General features: G+C 37.9%; 1 protein-coding gene across 1 annotated transcript in view; it reads left to right on the forward strand.

Moving 5' to 3' along the window:
* Positions 1 to 20,617, forward strand: part of LOC122804153 (N(G),N(G)-dimethylarginine dimethylaminohydrolase 1-like) — a 335,801-nt gene that overhangs the window by 314,094 nt on the left and 1,090 nt on the right. Inside the window, exon 5 of the mRNA XM_044073842.1 lies at positions 4,434 to 4,577. Within this exon, the coding sequence (XP_043929777.1) occupies positions 4,434 to 4,577 (144 nt within the window). The remainder of the gene's footprint in view (positions 1 to 4,433; positions 4,578 to 20,617) is intronic.

A 20,617-nucleotide genomic window follows, 5' to 3' on the forward strand; every position in this document is an offset into this window, starting at 1 on the left:
AGTTCTCAGCAGGCCAAAATATTCTTTCATTGTTAGGATAGTCTGTAACTTTTTCTGCTGTGTTAGCCTTGCTCATCTATTGAGCCTTGCTCATCTATTGAAAACCAGTTCTCAGCATGCCAAAGAGTTCTTTCATTGACAGGATAGTTTGTAACTTTTTTCTGCCGTGTTAGCCATTTCCCTTTAGAAAGTTCATTCTCTTGAATATCTGTATACATTCACCTGTTTATTTTAACAAGCCTCTATTGTTATTGCCATTTGTTACAAAACCATTACAGAAGTATAAAATAAAAAGGCCCAACCTTAACTCAAAATCCTACCAGCCCACCACTCTCCCACCGACTGGTCAACTCCCTCCTAATATGCCACTTAAACATTAGAAGCCTAAACAATAAGATACATAGCCTGCATGCTGTACTAGCCACATACCTCCCCAACATAATGTGTCTATCTGAAACATGGCTCTGGCCATCAACCAAAGACAATGAGATCCTGCCTCCTGGTTACAATATACTTAGGGCAGATAGAGTAAAGAAAAGAGGAGGTGGAATAACCGTCTTATATAATAGCACACTTAACATCATAACTAACCCTATACAACCACCCCAGGTCTCTAACGCTGAAATAATAGCTCTACAAATTCTACTAAATAATCATAAGGGCATTAACCTAATTGTCACCTATATTCCCCCTGGGAACAATGTAGAAACACTAGAGGTCATTCTACATTGGATAGCCAACAACTACCCTCAAGAAACCATTGTCCTGGGCGATGTTAATATTGACTGGAACCAATGCACAGCACAGTCCAACCCCATCCCTGTTAACCTACATGGATTCTCTCAGATAATATCATCTACCACACGTACAGGTAACAATAACCAAAAAGAGAGTATACTAGACTGGATACTCACCAACAGTCATCCCCAGAACTATATGTCTGGAACACTCCCTAATGATCTTAGTGATCACCTGCTCACATACATCATGAAAGACAAAATTAATTGTACAAGCTTACCTATTTTAGGTCTATCAGATCCAAGAAAAACTTTGACCCAACTAAATTTCAACTTGAACTCAAATCATGTAACTGGACAAAACTAAAGTTCCTTCCCCTTGATGAGGCAGTGTCATCATTTAACAATTCATTTCTTACTATACTTGACTCGCATGCCCCTAAACACTCAATAAGAATTAAAACTCAACTAGCACCCTGGCTAACAACAGACACCAAAACCAAAATAACAACTAGAGACAAAGCGTGGGATAAATGGCGCACTACCAAACTACCCCTAGATGGTATCAAATTCCAACAACTTAGAAATGAGACTAAAAAAGCCATCATACTAGATAAGAAAAATTACTTCTACAATCTGCAACATAAACATCAGAATAACCCTCAAAAGTACTGGGCAGGCATAAATAAACTTCTCCAACCAGGCAAATCCACTACTCCGACCCCAGGAACATTATCTGACAAGAGCCAAGAAGATATAGTCAATTCATTCAATACTTTCTTCACAGAAACCACCCAGTCATTAGCTAACCAACTTTCTCCTCCCCACACTTCTATAAACACTATACCCGACTCACCACTCTCTTTTAACTTCCAGCCAGTGTCCACATCCTTTATCAGATCCCTTTTGAAAAAACTGAAGCCAACCACCCTTTCAGCCGATCTTCTGCCGGCTGAATACCTGCAAATTGCTGCAGATGTCGTAGCCTACCCTATCTCAATCCTAATTAACAGAACCATAACCGAGGCCTCAATCCCCTCAATTTGGAAAATATCCTATGTTATTCCACTCCACAAAGGAGGCTCATCCACACAACTATCCAACTAAAGACCTATAGCCATACTATCACCACTTGCCAAAATTATGGAAAAGTGCATGCACAACCAACTAATGCTCTATCTAACCCAAAATAAACTACTCACAGACTCTCAACATGGATTCAGACCCCATCATAGTACAACCACTGCCCTCCTCTCTTTTACTGAAAACATTAATCTTAACCGGAATAATAAAAAAATATCCTCCGCTCTCTTCCTGGACGTATCGAAAGCCTTCGATATGGTAAACCATCAGTTATTTCTATATACTTTAAAAACCCTGTATCTAGATACTCCAGCCCTTGACTGGTTTCAAGCTTACCTCACTGGGAGACAACAAGCAGTAATGTGGCAAAACAAGCTCTCCTGCCTACTACCAAATACCATAGGAGTTCCTCAAGGTTCCATATTAGGACCTCTCCTCTTTTCAGTCTTCATAAACGACATCCAAACAGTCATCCCTGAAGCCACCTGCATTCAATATGCAGATGACTCGACTATAATATGTTCCAATGCCTCTCTTGCAAATCTACTAACTACCACCCAACATAGCTTCACCAAAGTCGAAAACTGGCTTGCCAACCATCTCCTGATCTTAAATCCAAACAAAACCAAGTTACTTCTCTTCTACCCAACCAATAGATCTCCGACTGAAAACTTCACTATAAAATCCAATAATGGGACCATCATCTCCCCAGACACCTATACAAAGCTATTAGGAGTAAACATTGACAATAAACTCAGATTTGATATACATATCAACCAAGCCATTAAGTCAGTCAACAAGAAACTTGGGACCCTATATAGAATTAAAGCCTTCCTTACCCCGAATGCCAGGGCAGCCACAGCCCATTCACACCTTCTCTCTACCCTACTATATGCCTCTCCTGTCCTCACTCACCTTAACAAATCTGATCTGGCCAAACTCTCATCCTGCTATAATCACATTGCCAGGTTCGTTACAGGCCTACCCTACAGAACACACCACTGTACTAACCTGAAAAAGCTTGGATGGATAGAATTCCCACACCTTCTTCACCAGTCCCAACTCATAGAGGCCTTCAAAATCCTTAAACAACCTGAGAATACCCCAGCACTAAAAACTTAATGACTCCCTACTCCAATCTAAGCTGCCTTCGCTCAGCAAACAGACTCCTTGTCCAAACAACTAAATCTTTCAACCTAGGTGGTGACGCGCTATTTGCCAACACCACTGGTAAAATATGGAACTCTCTCCCAAATAACATCACGCTTGCAACTTCTCTAAGTCAATTCAAAAATAGTCTAAAACTCCACTTCAAGTCACACTGGCTATGTCCTTGCTCAAACCCAGACTAGCTCTGTGCCATTAACTAAAACATAAACAACTAGCTAAGATGATAAGTACTTTGTATACTGTGATAAAGAAATATGTATCCTGTCTAACTCTATGTCATTATACTACCTACCATCCTTGCTAATATGTTATTAATGTTACATTTGTAGTGGTCTCAGAGATAGTAGTGGCAGTCTTGTACTTGTATGTAAATAGCCTATGTTTTTGTTGAGTTCTTTCAGCTCATTTGCTGTACCTAATTATCAATGTAACTCTGTTGGAGCTTTTCTCCCCGGGCCTCCTCTGAAAAAGGACATGTATCCAGTCGGACCATCCCGGTTAACAAATGTAAAATAAATAAAATAATAAATAAATAAGTATAATACTTTATGTTCCACACAAGCACATTCTGTTAAGCCAATGCATATTTATTTTCTGTGCTTGCAGATGCTGTATCACATGCTATTTCTAAAAATATCACACTGTTATTATGATTACCAAACTTCTGTTACTGTGAAGGAAGACACTCTACCATTATAGATATATATATATATATTTTTTTTTTTTCCTATCAAATACATGTTATTGCCACGAGGGAAACGAGTCTTAATTTTTATAATTCTATCATATTCTAGAGGCCAAAGTGGGTAGCATTTTACCTAATCAAAACATAAACCTGCATCTCCAAAATTCTTTCCAGCTCTGAACTGTGATGATTAGTTTACAGAGTCTTCATTATTACATTACTTGAAGATAAACCTGAGAACCAACATAAAATGAGTTAGTATTTGAAAAGCCACCAACAACTTATAAAACTGTCCAAAAGGCAACTTGCATTTACTCAAGGTCTTTATTGCTCTGTGCTTTTGTTTATTACTCAGGTAAGCAAATGAAAAATGCAATTTTTGTTTCAGTGGAGTGTATTATAGTGTTTAATTTATTTTAAGCAGTGTAATATCATTGTGTTGTGTTTCTGACAGTTTCTCTGTTAACGTTGTTGATGAACTGTAATACTACAGAATTTAATGATCTCAATGAGGAAACATGTCACAGAAAATAAAACATTGCCTGAAAATGAAAAGCAATGAAATATGAAAGCGTCCCTAGTCTAAAAATAAGAATCAGGCAAATTGTACTGCAAATGTCTTCCTTTCAGCCTTAGTTGTGTGCAAGTGCTGTATTGCAAGTAGATCACATTTGTGAGCAGTTTTGTAAGCATCCATCATTTTATTAGCTAGTTGAGAAGTGGGCTTTTAATTGTGATGTGTGTTTTGTGTCTTACAGACTATGCAGCAGATGAGTGACTATCGTTATGAGAAGTTAACAGTGCCAGATGATGTTGCTGCAAATTGTATTTACTTCAATATACCTGGCAAAGGGAATGTCTTAATTCACTGTGCCCAGGAAGAATTTCCTGAAAGTGCAAAGGTAAGACATAAATACGGTCACTGAGAGTAAAGTTAAAAATGTGTGTGTGTGTGTGTGTGTGTGTGTGTGTGTGTGTGTGTGTGTGTGTGTGTGTGTGTGTGTGTGTGTGTGTAAAAAGAGGGAGAAAGGTGTCTCTCAACTGTCCAGATTTTTGCTACATATTGTAGTCTGCTCCTCATATGGGTATATTGTGCCAAATCCTTGAAGACAGAATACATTAAACAATGACAGGCATTTGAGTTTCAGACTTCATGTCCTTCAGAAAATTCACAATAAGACAATACCTTTTATTCTAGCAACTTTATACATTTGTGAGAGCAATATTTAAAGTTTGTCACTATTTTGGGGGCTTTGTCTGCCCAGATTTTTTGTGATAAGAGGTTGAGCAGTATGGTATGGTGTGTGTGTGTGTGTGTGTGTGTGTGTGTGTGTGTGTGTGTGTGTGTGTGTGTGTGTGTGTGCGTGTGTGTGTGTGTGTGTGTAAATAAGAGGGAGGGAGGTAGGTGTGTGTGTGTGTATTTAAGAGGGGGGAGGTGTGTGTGTTTGTATGTGTAAGAGGGAGACAGGTGTTTGTGTGTGTGTGTGTGTGTGTGTGTGTGTGTGTGTGTGTGTGTGTGTGTGTGTGTGTGTGTGTGTGTGACAGAGAGGTAGGTAGGTGCATATCTCCCAACTGTTCTTGATTTTGTCTGAAGTTTTAGCTCTGTCTCTCTTAATCCCACCTAAAAGTGGTGACATTTGGAGAAATGATGATGAATTACACTTAATAAATAATGACAATAATTAGAGTTACAGCCTTCTTTTACTTTAGAAAAATGAGTATTCACTTATGTTGTTATTTTGTCAATGTCTCAAAGTTAATAATACTAATATATGAAAAATGTCCTTGATTATTTCTGGATTTGTCCTTGATTCTGTTGGGATTTGTTCCTTTTTGGTTGAGAGCTATGGTTAGGGGTGTGTAAGAGATAGGTAGGTTGCATAACTGTCAACTGTCCAAATTTTTGCAGAATGTCCAGATTTTTTCCTGATATTTTTGATCTGTTCCTCATAAAAAGGACTGAGGTTTCAGATTTCATATCTTTTGGCATACAACACTCAAACAGCGATTGTTTTAATAGGCTGCTTATAAATAGTTTTTATTTCTGCCTTAGTGGTCCCCAAAATAATTATCCCATTTTCGGAGTGTAAAAAGGTTGAAAAACACTGATTTAAATAACCCCATTCAGTGACATAATCCTAATTAACTTTATCATCTCTTAAAGGCAAACAAATCAGCAAGAGTGAAATATAAACATCCTAGTTTAAACCAATAAAAAACAACATTAATTTATTATATTTGTGAGGAATTAACAATCAAATCAGCTGATAAGGGTGGGGCTCTATTAGTGATAGGGAGGGTTAAATGTACTGATGCTGTGTTGGAACATCTGCAGAATAAAGCCCCTAGGGGATAAGTCATTTTAGAACATGATGCTCATATCTGTAGTTTGCATCTGAATGGTTCTCTGGAATTGGAATTATTGCAGTTTTTTTACTGTGACACATCCCCCTGTACCAGTTATATATGGTTTACCAAATAGCCATAAAAATCTTAAGACTCCTCTTTTAGACTGACTGTTTCATCACAAGGTTGAATTACTGAACCTACATACTTATAGTTGGAGGATAAATCAAAAGAGATGTTAAAAATTGTGCAAAGTTTTATTGTGTCTGTTCATGTATCAGGTTCATCTGATGTCATAACTTTAGCTGGACAAATCTCTGCATAGTACTCATGGACCGTATTTCATCTTTTTATTGTCCTAATAGAATGTGCTTCTGTCTTTGGCCATTTCTGGAGCTTGTTGTATGACTCTACACTTTTCCAGTTACTCATCCTTAGGGCATGAACAGAGATATGTATGGTTTCTGATATTAATGTTGATCTGCTTACACTCTTTAGGTGTTAGTGACACATACCAGTAATTTTATAAGGCAATACATTGGTTTTCTAAATGACTGCTTTAGGTTACTGGTGAAACTATCAAAAGACTAATTAGTGGGATGAGTTGAGAAATAGCATTCCTGGTTTAGCTAGAAATATCTCTATTTAGCTGGACAGCTTGTTTGGCTTGCTTTATGTACTCTGCCTGAATATTATATTTTTCCCACCCACTCACTTGATTGTCCTATTTTTAAACTTGGTGGCATTTGAGTTGCCCACCTCTACTATAAGTCTGATTTTGGACACTCCTTCCAGTCTCATCTTATCAGCTCATTCTACTGAGTACAGAGATTTCATTTGGGAAGGCCCACCCCCTTAGTTTCTTAACCTTGAATTAGCGTCTGTTTCTTCCATTCCCACTTAACTTAAAAAAATGCATTTTATTCAGCTCCTTTTACTGTATTTGTGTTTCTTCCTACTTTATTACTTTATTTTGCTCTTGCTGTTTGTTCGTAAAAGTGTTCAACTGCATTTATTCTGCTGCATTTATTACTGCTTGATAATAGCCTGGTTAAAATGTAACTGTTATCCTAAACCTCTTAGTTTTGAATAATGTTGATCCGTTTGGTTAAACCTCTTAGTTTTGGTTTAAGCACGTGGGCTTCAGGCCAGTTGTTTTACATTAAGAAGGTTTGTAGTCTACACTCTTGTGGCAGGAGAAGAAGCTTACATCCTTCTAAGTTGGGAATTGCTGGTTGAAGGTCAGTGTGTCTGTTATTCTAAAAGTAGCTTAGGTCTGGTTTAAGCACTTGGACTTCAGGCCAGTTATTTTACATTAAGAAGGTTTTTGGTCTACACTCTTGTGGGAGGAGAAGGTAACCTCTGCCCTTCTGAGCCGGGAGTTGTTGTTTGAAAGCTTATTGTGCCTTCTTATTTAAACTGTTTTTCGTTCTGAAATTGTTGCACTTTGTTTGCTGTAGCATAGACTAGATTCAGACCTGCTGAACTAGTTCTGCTTGTATAACCTGAGCACTAAATCAGGCCATCTTTTGTTGGAGAGGATTCCCCTGCACCCTAGTGGCAGGAGTGTGCAGTTAAAACTCATCTGATTAAAGGCTGCTGGAAAAGGCCTCAGTTTTCAGCTTTTTTATTGGTTAATGTGTTTAACCCAGTTTGCTCTCTTTTGCTACATAAGCACCACATTCGCATGAGTTTGTGCTTGTTTGCACATCATGCACTGCCTGCTGAGCAGTAATGGGTGCCATTGGTGGTTTTAGACGCAAATACTTCTGCCCACAAATTTCCCCTTAGTGAATGCTTACTGGTACTCCATTGATGAGTTCTCCCAACTGTCCCTCACTGGCAAGTGATACATTCAGCGATGCTCCTGAGGTACCAACACAGATCCTACCCGCTAGCCCATCATATTTTTTGTCCACTTCTCCTATCCTCTACTTTACCTGGTCCTCACTGTCCTCTTCCTTTTTTCTGACCACATCAACTTACATAGCATTATAGATGGACAATTTCCCACAGTTTCTCCAGCCAGCCTGGTCAACATGTGCATCCTGAGGCAATGTAGCAATTGCCTCATGTACACTGACAACCCACTTTTTCTAGTCCACACAAATTCATTATGTGAGAGATGCATCTCCATCAAGAATGTAGAATCCATGCTGTCTTGCTCACCAGTCAGTTCATCTCATACTAACCAGGTTGTCAGCATGCCTCACCTCCTGTACCTACCAAACAAACAACACATAAATTTACATATGCGGAGGTCCTTACCAGAAGCTTAAATAAACATCACAGACCTCACAAACACAAGCACAATTCACATAATGCATTCTCTGCAGAACATAGTATACATAATATATCACACACCAGTGTCTTGGCAGTCAAGCTCCTAAGGCATAATACAAAAACAAACATCTTAGTTATACGCAACTCAGTTGTGAGACACACAGATCTCCCTTGCACTGGAGATGTACCCACTGGACTATATGAAGAGAGACATGACTGAGTTCTCTGATTATGTCTCACGCAGGTATGACCCTAGCCTTAAGCAGCACTTTACCTTCACCTAGGATGATACCTCAATACAAACAAAAAATAATTGACTTCAATTATTGGCTTAGTTTCTGGTATCATTCAAAGGGGACCCAGTATCTGTCAGCCTGTAATGACATGGTCGACAGAATTTGAAGCTTTGCCAGAGATGGTCTTCATCTCTCACACCTGTGATTTTAGTTACTGGCTAAGGCTCTTCCCACCCCCATAGTGCCTTTTTTAGGCAGTGTCATAAGAACAAATTTCCCATTGTAAAAATACCCTCTAAGAACCAATCTCAAGGTTATGCTACTAAAAACTAGGAGTCTAACCCAGAAACTGCAGTCACTGGAAGCAGTCCTCATCTTGGAAAATGCTGACCTTTGTGCAGTCACTGAGACCTGGTTTAAAGCTGAGGAGAGCACCCTAGCTATACCAGGTTACATTTCCTTCCACATAGTCAGATCACAAACTGAAAGTATGAAAACTAAAGGAGGTGGTGTATCAATTTTCATCAAAGATAAATACATCTCCAGATTGGTTAAACAGCATGATCCCCTTGAATTAGCTCATGTGCAACTGACTGCAGGAAAGACTCCTCTTCAGCTCCTTGCCCTGGTATTGGGTGACGTTAATTACACATCCATTGACTGGGTAAATTGTACATGATCTAACTCACTTGCCCAAAGGTTCCTGAACTTTGTTAACTCCAATGCCCTTGACCACCTGGTTGACACACCCACAAGGGGCTTAAGCATTCTGGATCTGGTGCTCACCAACATGGAGGACAACTGCACCACCCCCAGTGTGTGATCATCTCTGATGAGATCTGACCACAACTCAGCCTTCCTAGAAGTGATTATAAGACAAGAACACCCCCCCCCCTTAGCAACAACTAGACTAAAAAACTTTATACAAGGTAAATTACAGTCTTTTACGTGACAGCATAAATAGCTTGATGGCCCTTCCCCCACTGATGGAACAGACACCTATGGTGAGTTATACACCAATGCTTTATACAAGCACCTGTACAATTGTATTGACTCTGCTGTACCCAACAGAACCAAAGCAAGACCTTCAAGAAAAACAAACCTGCCTGGTGGACAAATGCCATTAATAGGCTAAATAACAGGAGAAAGAAATTGCTGTCTGAGTGGAAGGAACATTCTCAAAACTGGAAACACTCCCTCCTCAACTTAAGCAAGACTCCCAGTGAAGTCCTCCAAAGTTAACTATGAATCCAAATTAGCTTCCCTAAGGATAACCACAAGATGTTCTTTAGTTACATCTATAACCTCAAAGGTAAGGCCCAAATTTGCGCTGAACTCATAGTTAGTGGTACTACATGTACAGAACTTGTGGATACAGCAGACCTGATGGCTGACAGGTTCAGTGTAAACTTCACTCCCCTGTCCCTGCCACATATACCCCAAAGCATCCCTAACACCTGTCTCCCACCTAGTATCTTGGAGGGGTCTATATTATGTGATCGAAGAATCTCTTCTTCGAACACATAATAATCGACACATACAGCGAATGTTGTAAACACAACGGCCATGTCCTCAAATGTTTTCCTCAGGGGAAAAAATTCAGTTGACCGGTATCGGGAATTGCCCTTTTCTTTAATGTAGAGCAGTCTTGGAGTTGGAATATTTAGTTAAGGGGGGGGGTGAAGCCCCCCATTTAATTAGTGTTTTAAAGTTTGTTTTTTTATTTTATGGCTACGTGAATTTTTTTCCTGAGGAAAAAATTTGAGGAAGTGGCCGTTCGCAGTTTACAGCATTCACTGTATACATGTCGATTATGTGTTCAAAGAAGAGATTCTTCAATCACATAATATAGACCCATCTCAGAGGAGCAGGTCTTAAATGTCCTTTTCAAGGCCAAAAACACAGCCTCTACAGAGCCAGACAACATCCCGGGCTGTGTTCTACATGGGTTAAAATAGGAATTAGCATCACCATTGGGCACACTTTTCAATCACAGCCTAAGCACTTGCTTCATTCCAGTGGAATGGAAAACAGCTACTGTCACCCCTTTGTGCAAAGAGGGAGTATCCACTGACCCCGGGAACTACAGACCCATTAGCTTGACCAACCTTATCTGCAAGACCTTGGAACGAGTCATCACGGACTTTATTAAGAAAGATATTGGAAATCTCCAAACACTTGACCCCACCCAGTTTGGCTTTGTGAAGGGGAGATCATGCCTGTTACACTTGGTAAACCTCTTCGAGACAGTCAGCAAAACCCTAGATGAGGTCAGATCTGTGCATGCAGTCTACCTAGACTTAGCCAAGGCCTTTGACACAATCCCCCACTCAGGCATCATTAATCGGGTCTATGTTAAAACAATAAAAAGTATACATATCTAACGCTCAGATGAGCGAAAACGCATATGATCGACATCGATATCGTGAGATCGCAGTACAGTGAAGATCGGAAAATTTGCCCTTTCCTCACTGTAGTGCAATCTCGGAGTTGGAATATATTTTTAAGGGGTGGTGCAGCCTCCCACAATAGCGATTTCGATCATATGCATTTTCGCTCATCCAAGCGTTCGATATGTATACTTTTAGTTGTTTTAACATAGACCCCCATTAATCACCTCACCCAGCTGGGTATCTACCCATATATTGCCATGTTGGTTGTAAACTGGCTCACTGATAGAATTCATATAGTCAAAATATGTGACTCCTCCTCCAGCAGCCCTGTAACCAGTGGTGTTCCACAGAGATCGGTTCTGGGACACCTACTGTTCAGAATCTACTTCTCTGAAGTACAGACTAAAACTAAAGAGTGATGGCTGACAAAGTTTGCTGATGACTGCAAACTGGGAGCAATCATTGAAGCCTCTAGCAATGTCAATATCCTTTAAGAAGGTCTTACGCTGACTAATGACTAGTGCCAAAGTCACGGTCTTAAACTTAATGCAAAAAAATGTATTATCATCCCCTTTGGCAAGGGTTATGCTCCTGCAAACTACCACATCAGTAGCAATACCCTAAGCACACAGTCGGTGGTGAGAAATGCACACAGGTCAACAGGAACCTTAACTTCAATGACCATGTCTCCACAGTGGTAAGAAGGGCTTTTTATATTGCTCATCTCATAAGTAAGGGCTCTGCTCCCAGAAAAAAACGAGGTTATATCCCCCCTGTATTCTTTCCTCATCAGGTCAGTAATGCAGTACAATGCTCCCTTTGATATATTCCTTTCCAAACACCTGCAGCAATTGGAGAGACTACAAAGGTTCCTTACAAAGAAAACTCAGGGTCTTCAAAATCTGTCTTATGCAGACAGATTGAAGTCATTGTCACTTTACTCTGTGTTGTACAGACTGCTCAGAGGCAACCTGTGCATTGCATATAGAGCAATCTCTGACCCACCTTTATCGTAAATGCTGCACATTCGCAAGACAAATTGCACATGGGTCACTCTCTCAAAGGACCTTAACCTATGTGACATCAAAAGAACTTGATGGAGAAATGGATTTGTCTCAGAGGTTGCCCCACCTTTGGAACAAGCTTCCTATTCATGTTAAACAGCCCCTCATTAGCCCTATTTAAGCATAATTTGGACGACTGGATGGGTAACCAGAAATTCACCCCAGGAGTTCCACCTGTGTCCCTCTTAGACTGGAGCAATAGGTGCAGAGTTTAGTGTCTGCTTGAACCAGACACTCTTGGGAACATGGGTTGAACTTGGATAGGCTTATTAGGGTGCTGGGGCTGTTAGCCTAGTAACCTCCTATGATCCTTCAAAATGGTGTTATTCATTTGAATACAAAAAATGAGAAATGTTTTATTTCTTTTTGTGTGGTTTCTGAGTATGAAAACATGAAAATGTAATTTCTCCACACAACCTCCCCAAAAAAGTCCTTTTTCTTTTCAGTGTTACTTAGAGTAATCAAACCAAGAATATATTTTTCTGTGAGTTTTCCTTTCCAAAGAGCAAAATCTTGAACATTGTATGTCAAATCCCAACTAGCATATACCTTCATAGGTCTCTTTGGGAAATGCCCATTTGTCTATGATGGCACACCAGTCTTTGTATGATTAGTAGATAGACAGGCTTGCCTTTCAACTCCAGCCGATATACAGGATAGAAATAAATGAAATTGCATTAGTCCTAGCAGTGAACCTTATGTAACTCAACTGTTTGCTAACTTCTCCTGACAGGTTCCTCCTACCAGTCCTTTTGTGTTAGTAATCTGACAGCCACTTTGTTTTCTACTTCATCATTTTGGGCTTATATTTTCAGCAGTCATGTCAGCATCACAATATCAAAGATCTTGCAGACAAAAACAAATGGTCCACATCCATGGTTTTCAAAACCAGTGGAGCCACAGTAACAGAACTGGATCAAGTTTTACTAATAAAATATCTGCTGTGCTTCATTTACATTTAAGGGGGTGTGGGGGTATTCAGATTTTGGTTTGTTGAAATTTAGCAAATGACTCTGTTCCGTCCACCTGTTTTCAATAAAATTTTCTACACCTTATTCATATTTTGCACAGTAAACAAACAAGATGTTTAGGAGATTTCATAAATTGCATCTTCATGAATCATTCAGAAGTGTTACCTTTCTTTTATGAGTTTGACTACCACAACATCTGCTTACAAGTTCTGCATCTCTTTTAAGTAATTCAACTTGGCATAAGCTCCTACTTAAAGGAAAATGGGCAGGCTGCTATCATAATTAGAGAAAAATAAAAATAAATGAATACAAGACAATATATATTCCAGTTTGTATTTGTGCACCATTGCTTATAAAGACGAGGACATTCACATTCATGACATGAAACAAGAATGACCAGGTCTTAAAGATTTTAAGTATTATTTGGTGTTTACATAATGCATACAGAAGACATTCTAATTTGGTTGGGCAAGGGTGACAACAAGCTTTCCCACAGAAACTAGAGGAATTCATTGTCATGCAGTGCTTTGTCACAGAAATGTACTGGCTGGTTTTATGTCTCCTTCTGCAAGGAGGATGTGGAGGTGATGCTTCTACATTCGGGCATGCAGAGAGAGAAATCTCCCTAAACAAGTGTTTCTCATAATTTCAGACGTACATTTCTAGAGTGTGTAGCTAATACGAGTACTGGTTTGGATGTTGGCTGGTTTTCTTTTGCTATGTGGAAGTTGAACTGAAGCAGTAATCACATTAGGGGATGTTTTGCAGCTAATTTTGCAAACTGTATTTTATTTTATTTGACGATGTATTTTGACAATGTGTGTTTGTGGTAGCTGTTTGTGTTTTGACTGTGTAGCAATGATTGTGTGATATCTGATAAGCTGAGGTTTGATCATCTGCCACAAATCCCAAAACTGTCCTAATGGACTTCAATTGCAGTTATGTTTACCATCCATGCAACTTAACTTAAATATACACTCAATTAGCTAAAATTTACATAATTAATTTCTAATCAATTGTTAAAACCATATGCAATAAAAAAAATTTGTGTAAAAATGTATATACATTTCATATTTGTATAGATCATTATTTGTACAAAGAAAATAAATAGATAATAAAGTGTTTAACAATATATGTATAAATAATAATTGCAAATTCATGAATTCATCTCTAAAAAATATTTCAAATTTATAGCTTCATTAAGACCAGGAGCCCTATCAGCTCCTAAATATTCCTGCCAAAGAGATTCTTTGCATTCTGATAAAAGCTTGGAATTTCCACTGAATACATCACTTTCCACACTATCTAAAATTGAAAATATAAACTTTTTGAATTCATTACAACTAACAGAACGTTTGGCTAATGCATTGCTAAAATCTTTCTTTTTAATAGCTAAAAGATGTTCACTGATTCTAACTTTAAAAGCTCTAGTAGTCATTCCTACATAGTAACCAGGACATGTCTGACACTGAGCTATATAAATGACCATTGTACTATGACATGTATAGTAATTTCTGGACCAATGAGTAGTCTGTAAATGTGAGAAATACACCGATGAGGAATTAATGATATATCTACACTGTTTACAATTGTGACAGGAATAAGTCCCTCTGGTGTTGATAGCTCCCACCTTACTACTTCCAGAATTATTGTCCTTTTTCTCCAAGATGGTTTTTAAATTAACTACCCTTTTGAAAATGAAATTAGGCTTCTTGCCTATTGCGTTAACTAAGTCCTGATTACTTAATATTATTTTCCAATTTTCTACTATTACTTCTTTAATAAGCCACATTTCATTACAAATGGGTAGCACAAAAGCACTAGTAAATTCCTTATCATTGTAAGAACAAAGTCTGGTCAGTGGTGATCCTAACATCAAAATAGGTCCTACTTTGGTGTCACGAAGTGCTATTACTTCCTTTTCTATAGATCTAAGCCATGATGCCTGATAACCCCTATTAAGAAAAAAACGTCTTAACATACCCATTTCTCTGTAAAAAATGTCAGTCTCAGACGTTAATCTACTTAAACGAATGTATTGACCTTTAACAACTCCCTTTTTCATATGATGGGGGTGTATACTGTTCTTATGTAGGTACTGGTTTGCAAAAGTGGATTTTCTATAAATTCTACTAGAAAATTTCTTAACACTATGATCATAGCTCAAATACAGATCTAAAAAATTAATACTAGTTCCAAATTCACCAATGGAAAATTTTAGAAAACTTGTGGTGCTATTTAAATAACAAACAAAATCATGAAATTCTTCCAAAGTCCCTCTCCATAAGAAAAACAAATCATCTATATAACGAGTATAAAAAACAATCTTATCTATATAGACACTGTTTTCTATAAAACTATTTTCCCAGTGGGCCATGGTCAAATTTGCATAGGCAGGAGCCACTCTTGATCCCATGGCCACACCAGAAATTTGTTTGTACAAAATATGGTTAAATTTGAAAAAATTGTTGTCTAAAACAAACTCCATAAGTGTACATATAGTATTGACTTTGGTACCATTAAAACTTGTATGCTTGGTTAAATATTGCCTTAAATAATCAATACCAATTTCATGATCAATGCTAGTATATAATGACTGAACATCCAAAGATGCCATAACAGCATCAGATACTGTTGGCTTTAGTTCCCTAAGTTGTTCCAGCAAGTGCCAAGAATCTTTTAAATAATACCTGGAACTTTGTATGACAGGATTTAAAATGTAGTCCAGCCAAATGGAAATGTTTTCAGTCTTATATTTGGCCGCAGATATAATTGGCCTAAAAGGAGGTTGAATAAGATCTTTCTGCAGTTTTGGAATACCAAACATACTTCCCATTTTAGGGAACTCAACCTGTAAGAAATTGTAAGTGGTATAATCAATCTCTTCTTGACTAAACATATCAAATAAATTAGTGTCTAGTCTCAAAAAACTTCTTTGAATTTGTTGACAATCAACTTTATGATATGTGTTTTCATCTTTCAAGAGGTCTTCCATAGATTTAATATACTGTGTATTTTCCATAATCACAATTTTGCCCCCCTTATCTGCCTTCATGACTCTGATCTCATTGTTATCCTTTAGTTCTTTTAACGCCAAAATTTCAAATTCACTCAAATTGTTGTTGTTTTTAGAGGGGGGTATTTTCCTTATAGCTTCCTCACTTATATTTTGAAAGACTTGCAGTGTGCTAATGAGCGGTGAATTATAAGTACTAGCCTTTCTTGGGCCTTGGTACACAGAAGTACAATCAATATATTGCATAATATATTTTAAATTCAACTTCCTAAGGGTTAACCTAAAATCAATGATAGTTCTTGCCACATTGAAATTGTTAGAAGGAATATAGGAAAAAACTTTTTTCAGGAGACTGATGGTCTCACCTGAAAAGGTGGTTTTAGACAAATTGTGTATCTGTATTTCAAAATTGTCACCATTAGTTTCATCTACCACCTTTTTCTGTTTCTCAACCTGCCCTTGGGTTTGTTCTGTACTACCTTGGACCAAGTCGGACCCCTTTTGTTTCCTTGTTTGTCCACTAAAAAGGCCCTCCATTAGATGTACCTTCAGCACAGTTGTTATCATCATTATTTACATTTGCATTGTTGTCAGAAAATGCATTATTATTTCCATTACTGGATAAATTGGCTACAACTGCACTATTATCACGTTTCTCTTTTGTAGAAACAATATCATTCGTTGGCTCACCACTATTACTGGGCCTAGTGCCAGAGCCCTGCATATGTCTTTCACCATTCAAATCACTATTACAATAATTACTGTTATCACTTGTGACACAGTTATTATCCATTGCAAATTTAGAAGTCAAAGTATATGCAGTGTTTTTAGCATAAGCTGAAATATCCCTTTTAAGTTTCTTTTGCTTCCTTGTTATGATAGTTGCTTTCTGTCTGTCCGCCCTTGCTGTAATACCGGCGTACATATTAGAAAGCACAGAAAAGCATGAAAAATTCTTAACTTTGTGATCTAAATCATTTATTTGTAATCTAATAGCCTCTAACTGAACAGTATAATGGTTGATTAAAATAACCATCATTTTAACACCAAAGTCATTAAACAAGTCCATCAATTCGTCGAAAAGAATGTCACCAAAAGTCACAGAATTTGATCATAGTGTTAAGAAATTTTCTAGTAGAATTTATAGAAAATCCACTTTTGCAAACCAGTACCTACATAAGAACAGTATACACCCCCATCATATGAAAAAGGGAGTTGTTAAAGGTCAATACATTCGTTTAAGTAGATTAACGTCTGAGACTGACATTTTTTACAGAGAAATGGGTATGTTAAGAAGTTTTTTTCTTAACAGGAGTTATCAGGCATCATGGCTTAGATCTATAGAAAAGGAAGTAATAGCACTTCGTGACACCAAAGTAGGACCTATTTTGATGTTAGGATCACCACTGACCAGACTTTGTTCTTACAATGATAAGGAATTTACTAGTGCTTTTGTGCTACCCATTTGTAATGAAATGTGGCTTATTAAAGAAGTAATAGTAGAAAATTGGAAAATAATATTAGGTAATCAGGACTTAGTTAATGCAATAGGCAAGAAGCCAAATTTCATTTTCAAAAGGGTAGTTAATTTAAAAAACATCTTGGAGAAAAAGGACAATAATTCTGGAAGTAGTAAGGTGGGAGCTACCAACACCAGAGGGACTTATTCTTGTCACAATTGTAAACAGTGTAGATATATCATTAATTCCTCATCGGTGTATTTCTCACATTTACAGACTACTCATTGGTCCAGAAATTACTATACATGTCATAGTACAATGGTCATTTATATAGCTCAGTGTCAGACATGTCCTAGTTACTATGTAGGAATGACTACTAGAGCTTTTAAAGTTAGAATCAGTGAACATCTTTTAGCTATTAAAAAGAAAGATTTTAACAATGCATTAGCCAAACATTCTGTTAGTTGTAATGAATTCAAAAAGTTTATATTTTCAATTTTAGATAGTGTGGAAAGTGATGTATTCAGTGGAAATTCCAAGCTTTTATTAGAATGCAAAGAATCTTTTTGGCAGGTATATTTAGGAGCTGATAGTGCTCCTGGTCTTAATGAAGCTATAAATTTGAAATGTTTTTTTAGAGATGAATTCATGAATTTACAATTATTATTTATACATATATTGTTACACACTTTATTATCTATGTATTTTCTTTGTACAAATAATGATCTATACAAATATGAAATGTATATACATTTTTACACAAAATTTTTTTATTGCATATGGCTTTAACAATTGATTAGAAATTAATTATGTAAATTTTAGTTAATTGAGTGTATATTTAAGTTAAGTTGCATGGATGGTGAAGTTGTTTCTGAAGAAGTTCACTTAACATTAAATGTGAATGAAAGCGCTAAAACAACTTGTGGTGTCTCGTATTTGGCTGGAGCTTTTGAACTAATTTTGTCCTTTTATTCAGTTACTTGGTTCGGAGTGTGTTCTTTGCAGTTATGTTTTCTCTGTAGTTACATTGTACAGCACTTTTCCTTCTTACTTGTTGAAGAATATTGTATAGGTAGACTAGAAAAACTCAAGTCTTTATTCCTACACACACAAAAAAAAACAGTTACTCCTAGTCAGAAAACAATGAAACTCCGTACACTTATTTGGCCACTAACAGAGGAAGTGACAAAACAATTCCCCAAGAATTGGCAGTGTCTTTCCAAATAAATGAAGTTAGGAGTAAAATGTATCCCAGCACTTCCAGGCTGCATTAACTCCTGTAGGGACACTAGTTAGGAGAAATACAGAAAACTGTAGTTTTGTGCTACAACTTTGACATGTTTGAAGAAGAAAGTTTATTTCTTCGATAATTTATGACAGGTCTGAATAAAAATTTGTGACATTGCTCCTGTACCGTGTGTGTGTGTGTGTGTGTGTGTGTGTGTGTGTGTGTGTGTGTGTGTGTTTTTGTCCTTCCTATTGTGTTTATCTTCTGCATTACTAATTTCATATCTAGATTTCAAAATGTGATATTGACAAGATTTCTAGAGCATGTGAATATCTGACTATGGAAAATGAAACAGAAAGCTTTATTGTACTTAGTACTGCATTTTAATCAGTGATGTATAATTGAGCTCAGGTTTGCCACATCAGTGATGGGAAATTGGTCCACTGCAGTGGTCATGTCTTAGCCAAATATGATAAAAACAAAATGCCCATGTGTCTGTGCCATGCATAACAGACTCCATTCATCAAAGAGTGTGTTATTTAAGTAGCTTTTCATTTGCCACCATTGCACAGATGGAGGTGGGCCTGACTGCGACCCCATCTATGCAGCAGAAGGATTGATCTCTGACTGTGACCTAGATGAAACAAATTTCATTAGTGGCTCAGATGTTGGAGGAGCTAGGTAGTGGGGTGAGAAGTAGTGACTTTTTGTTGGTTCATCTATACTGGGATGGAGGGAGATGATTCTGCCTGCGATTTAACATACCCCAGTGATGGGGTCAGAACCATAATTGTGAGGTACATTGCCAATAAAAAAAAATTGGGAATAGAGTGGAAGCTAGAGCTAAGTGATGTTGCATATGGCGATGCTTGTGATGTCAGTAGCTCCACCCACTTAGAGTATTCAAAATATCCCTTGACATGCAAGCTAACTGTGATGCTGATGGCAGCCATGCTCCAATCTACCTCCACTTCCCTACCTACCATGGTGTGGCCCCAGCCCTTGGGGGAAGTACTAGGGAAACTAAAATAAAAAAGAACAGTGGGAGCAGAACTAGAGCAGCTGATGGAAGGCTGAAGGGCATGAAAAGAGGGTAAAAACATATTGCAAACTTTTGGAAAGACAGGAGTAGTGTCCCAGTACATTGGGACTTGGTTGGGGAGTAAACCTATTGAAGGAAAGCTTGCAGTTGAGCAGAGCATTACAAGAACGTAGATGCATACAGTTACAAGCAGCACTTTGTAGCCAGTCGTATAGTTCATAACATCCAGCAGGGGATGGGCTGTTTGTAGTATAAGAAGCACTCCTACCTCCCAACAGGGTGATGGCCACTGTCCCCACTTCCTGCCTGTCGCTCCTAACATCTTCCATCACTTGGAGTGGGGAGGAACAAATAGGCCAAGAGGAGAAATGATCTGGGAAGTTCAAAAAAAAAAAGCTAACAAAATGTAAGTATAAATGCACAGAGGTGAAAAAACATCAATGTAAAAAAAATCAGTTTTAATGTTATAATGCAATCCAGAAACATAGCTGGCTATCTGGCCCATCCAGTATCCAGTGCTGGTCCCTGATGTAGTTCCTCACCATTCATGTTGAAAGCACAAAAAAAAAAAAAAAAAAAAAGCAATTTACTGTATGAAGCCAATTGCTTAGAGACAGATCCACTGGCCCCATCTCTTCCATTGAAAAAAGTACTTTACTGTTTTAAAACATTGGCTACATTGTAGCAATCAGCTTATTACAGACAGATCGACATCCTGCAGCTCAGGAAGGTTGGAAGTCCCTTTTTTTCTACTGGCATTTAGAAATGCCATTAAAGAAAGAATGCAGGAACTGCTCTTCTCAATTGAGCCCCCAATATTTTGTGGCCAGGGCAACTGCCCCCCTTGCTCTACCCTTGCTATGCTGCTGAAGCATTGAAGTAGCAGTTGCTAGGTTTGAGTGT

The sequence above is a fragment of the Protopterus annectens genome, chromosome 6.part0, assembly GCF_019279795.1.
Source record: "Protopterus annectens isolate FY-2018-M chromosome 6.part0, PAN1.0, whole genome shotgun sequence".
Taxonomy (NCBI): Eukaryota; Metazoa; Chordata; order Ceratodontiformes; family Protopteridae; genus Protopterus; species Protopterus annectens.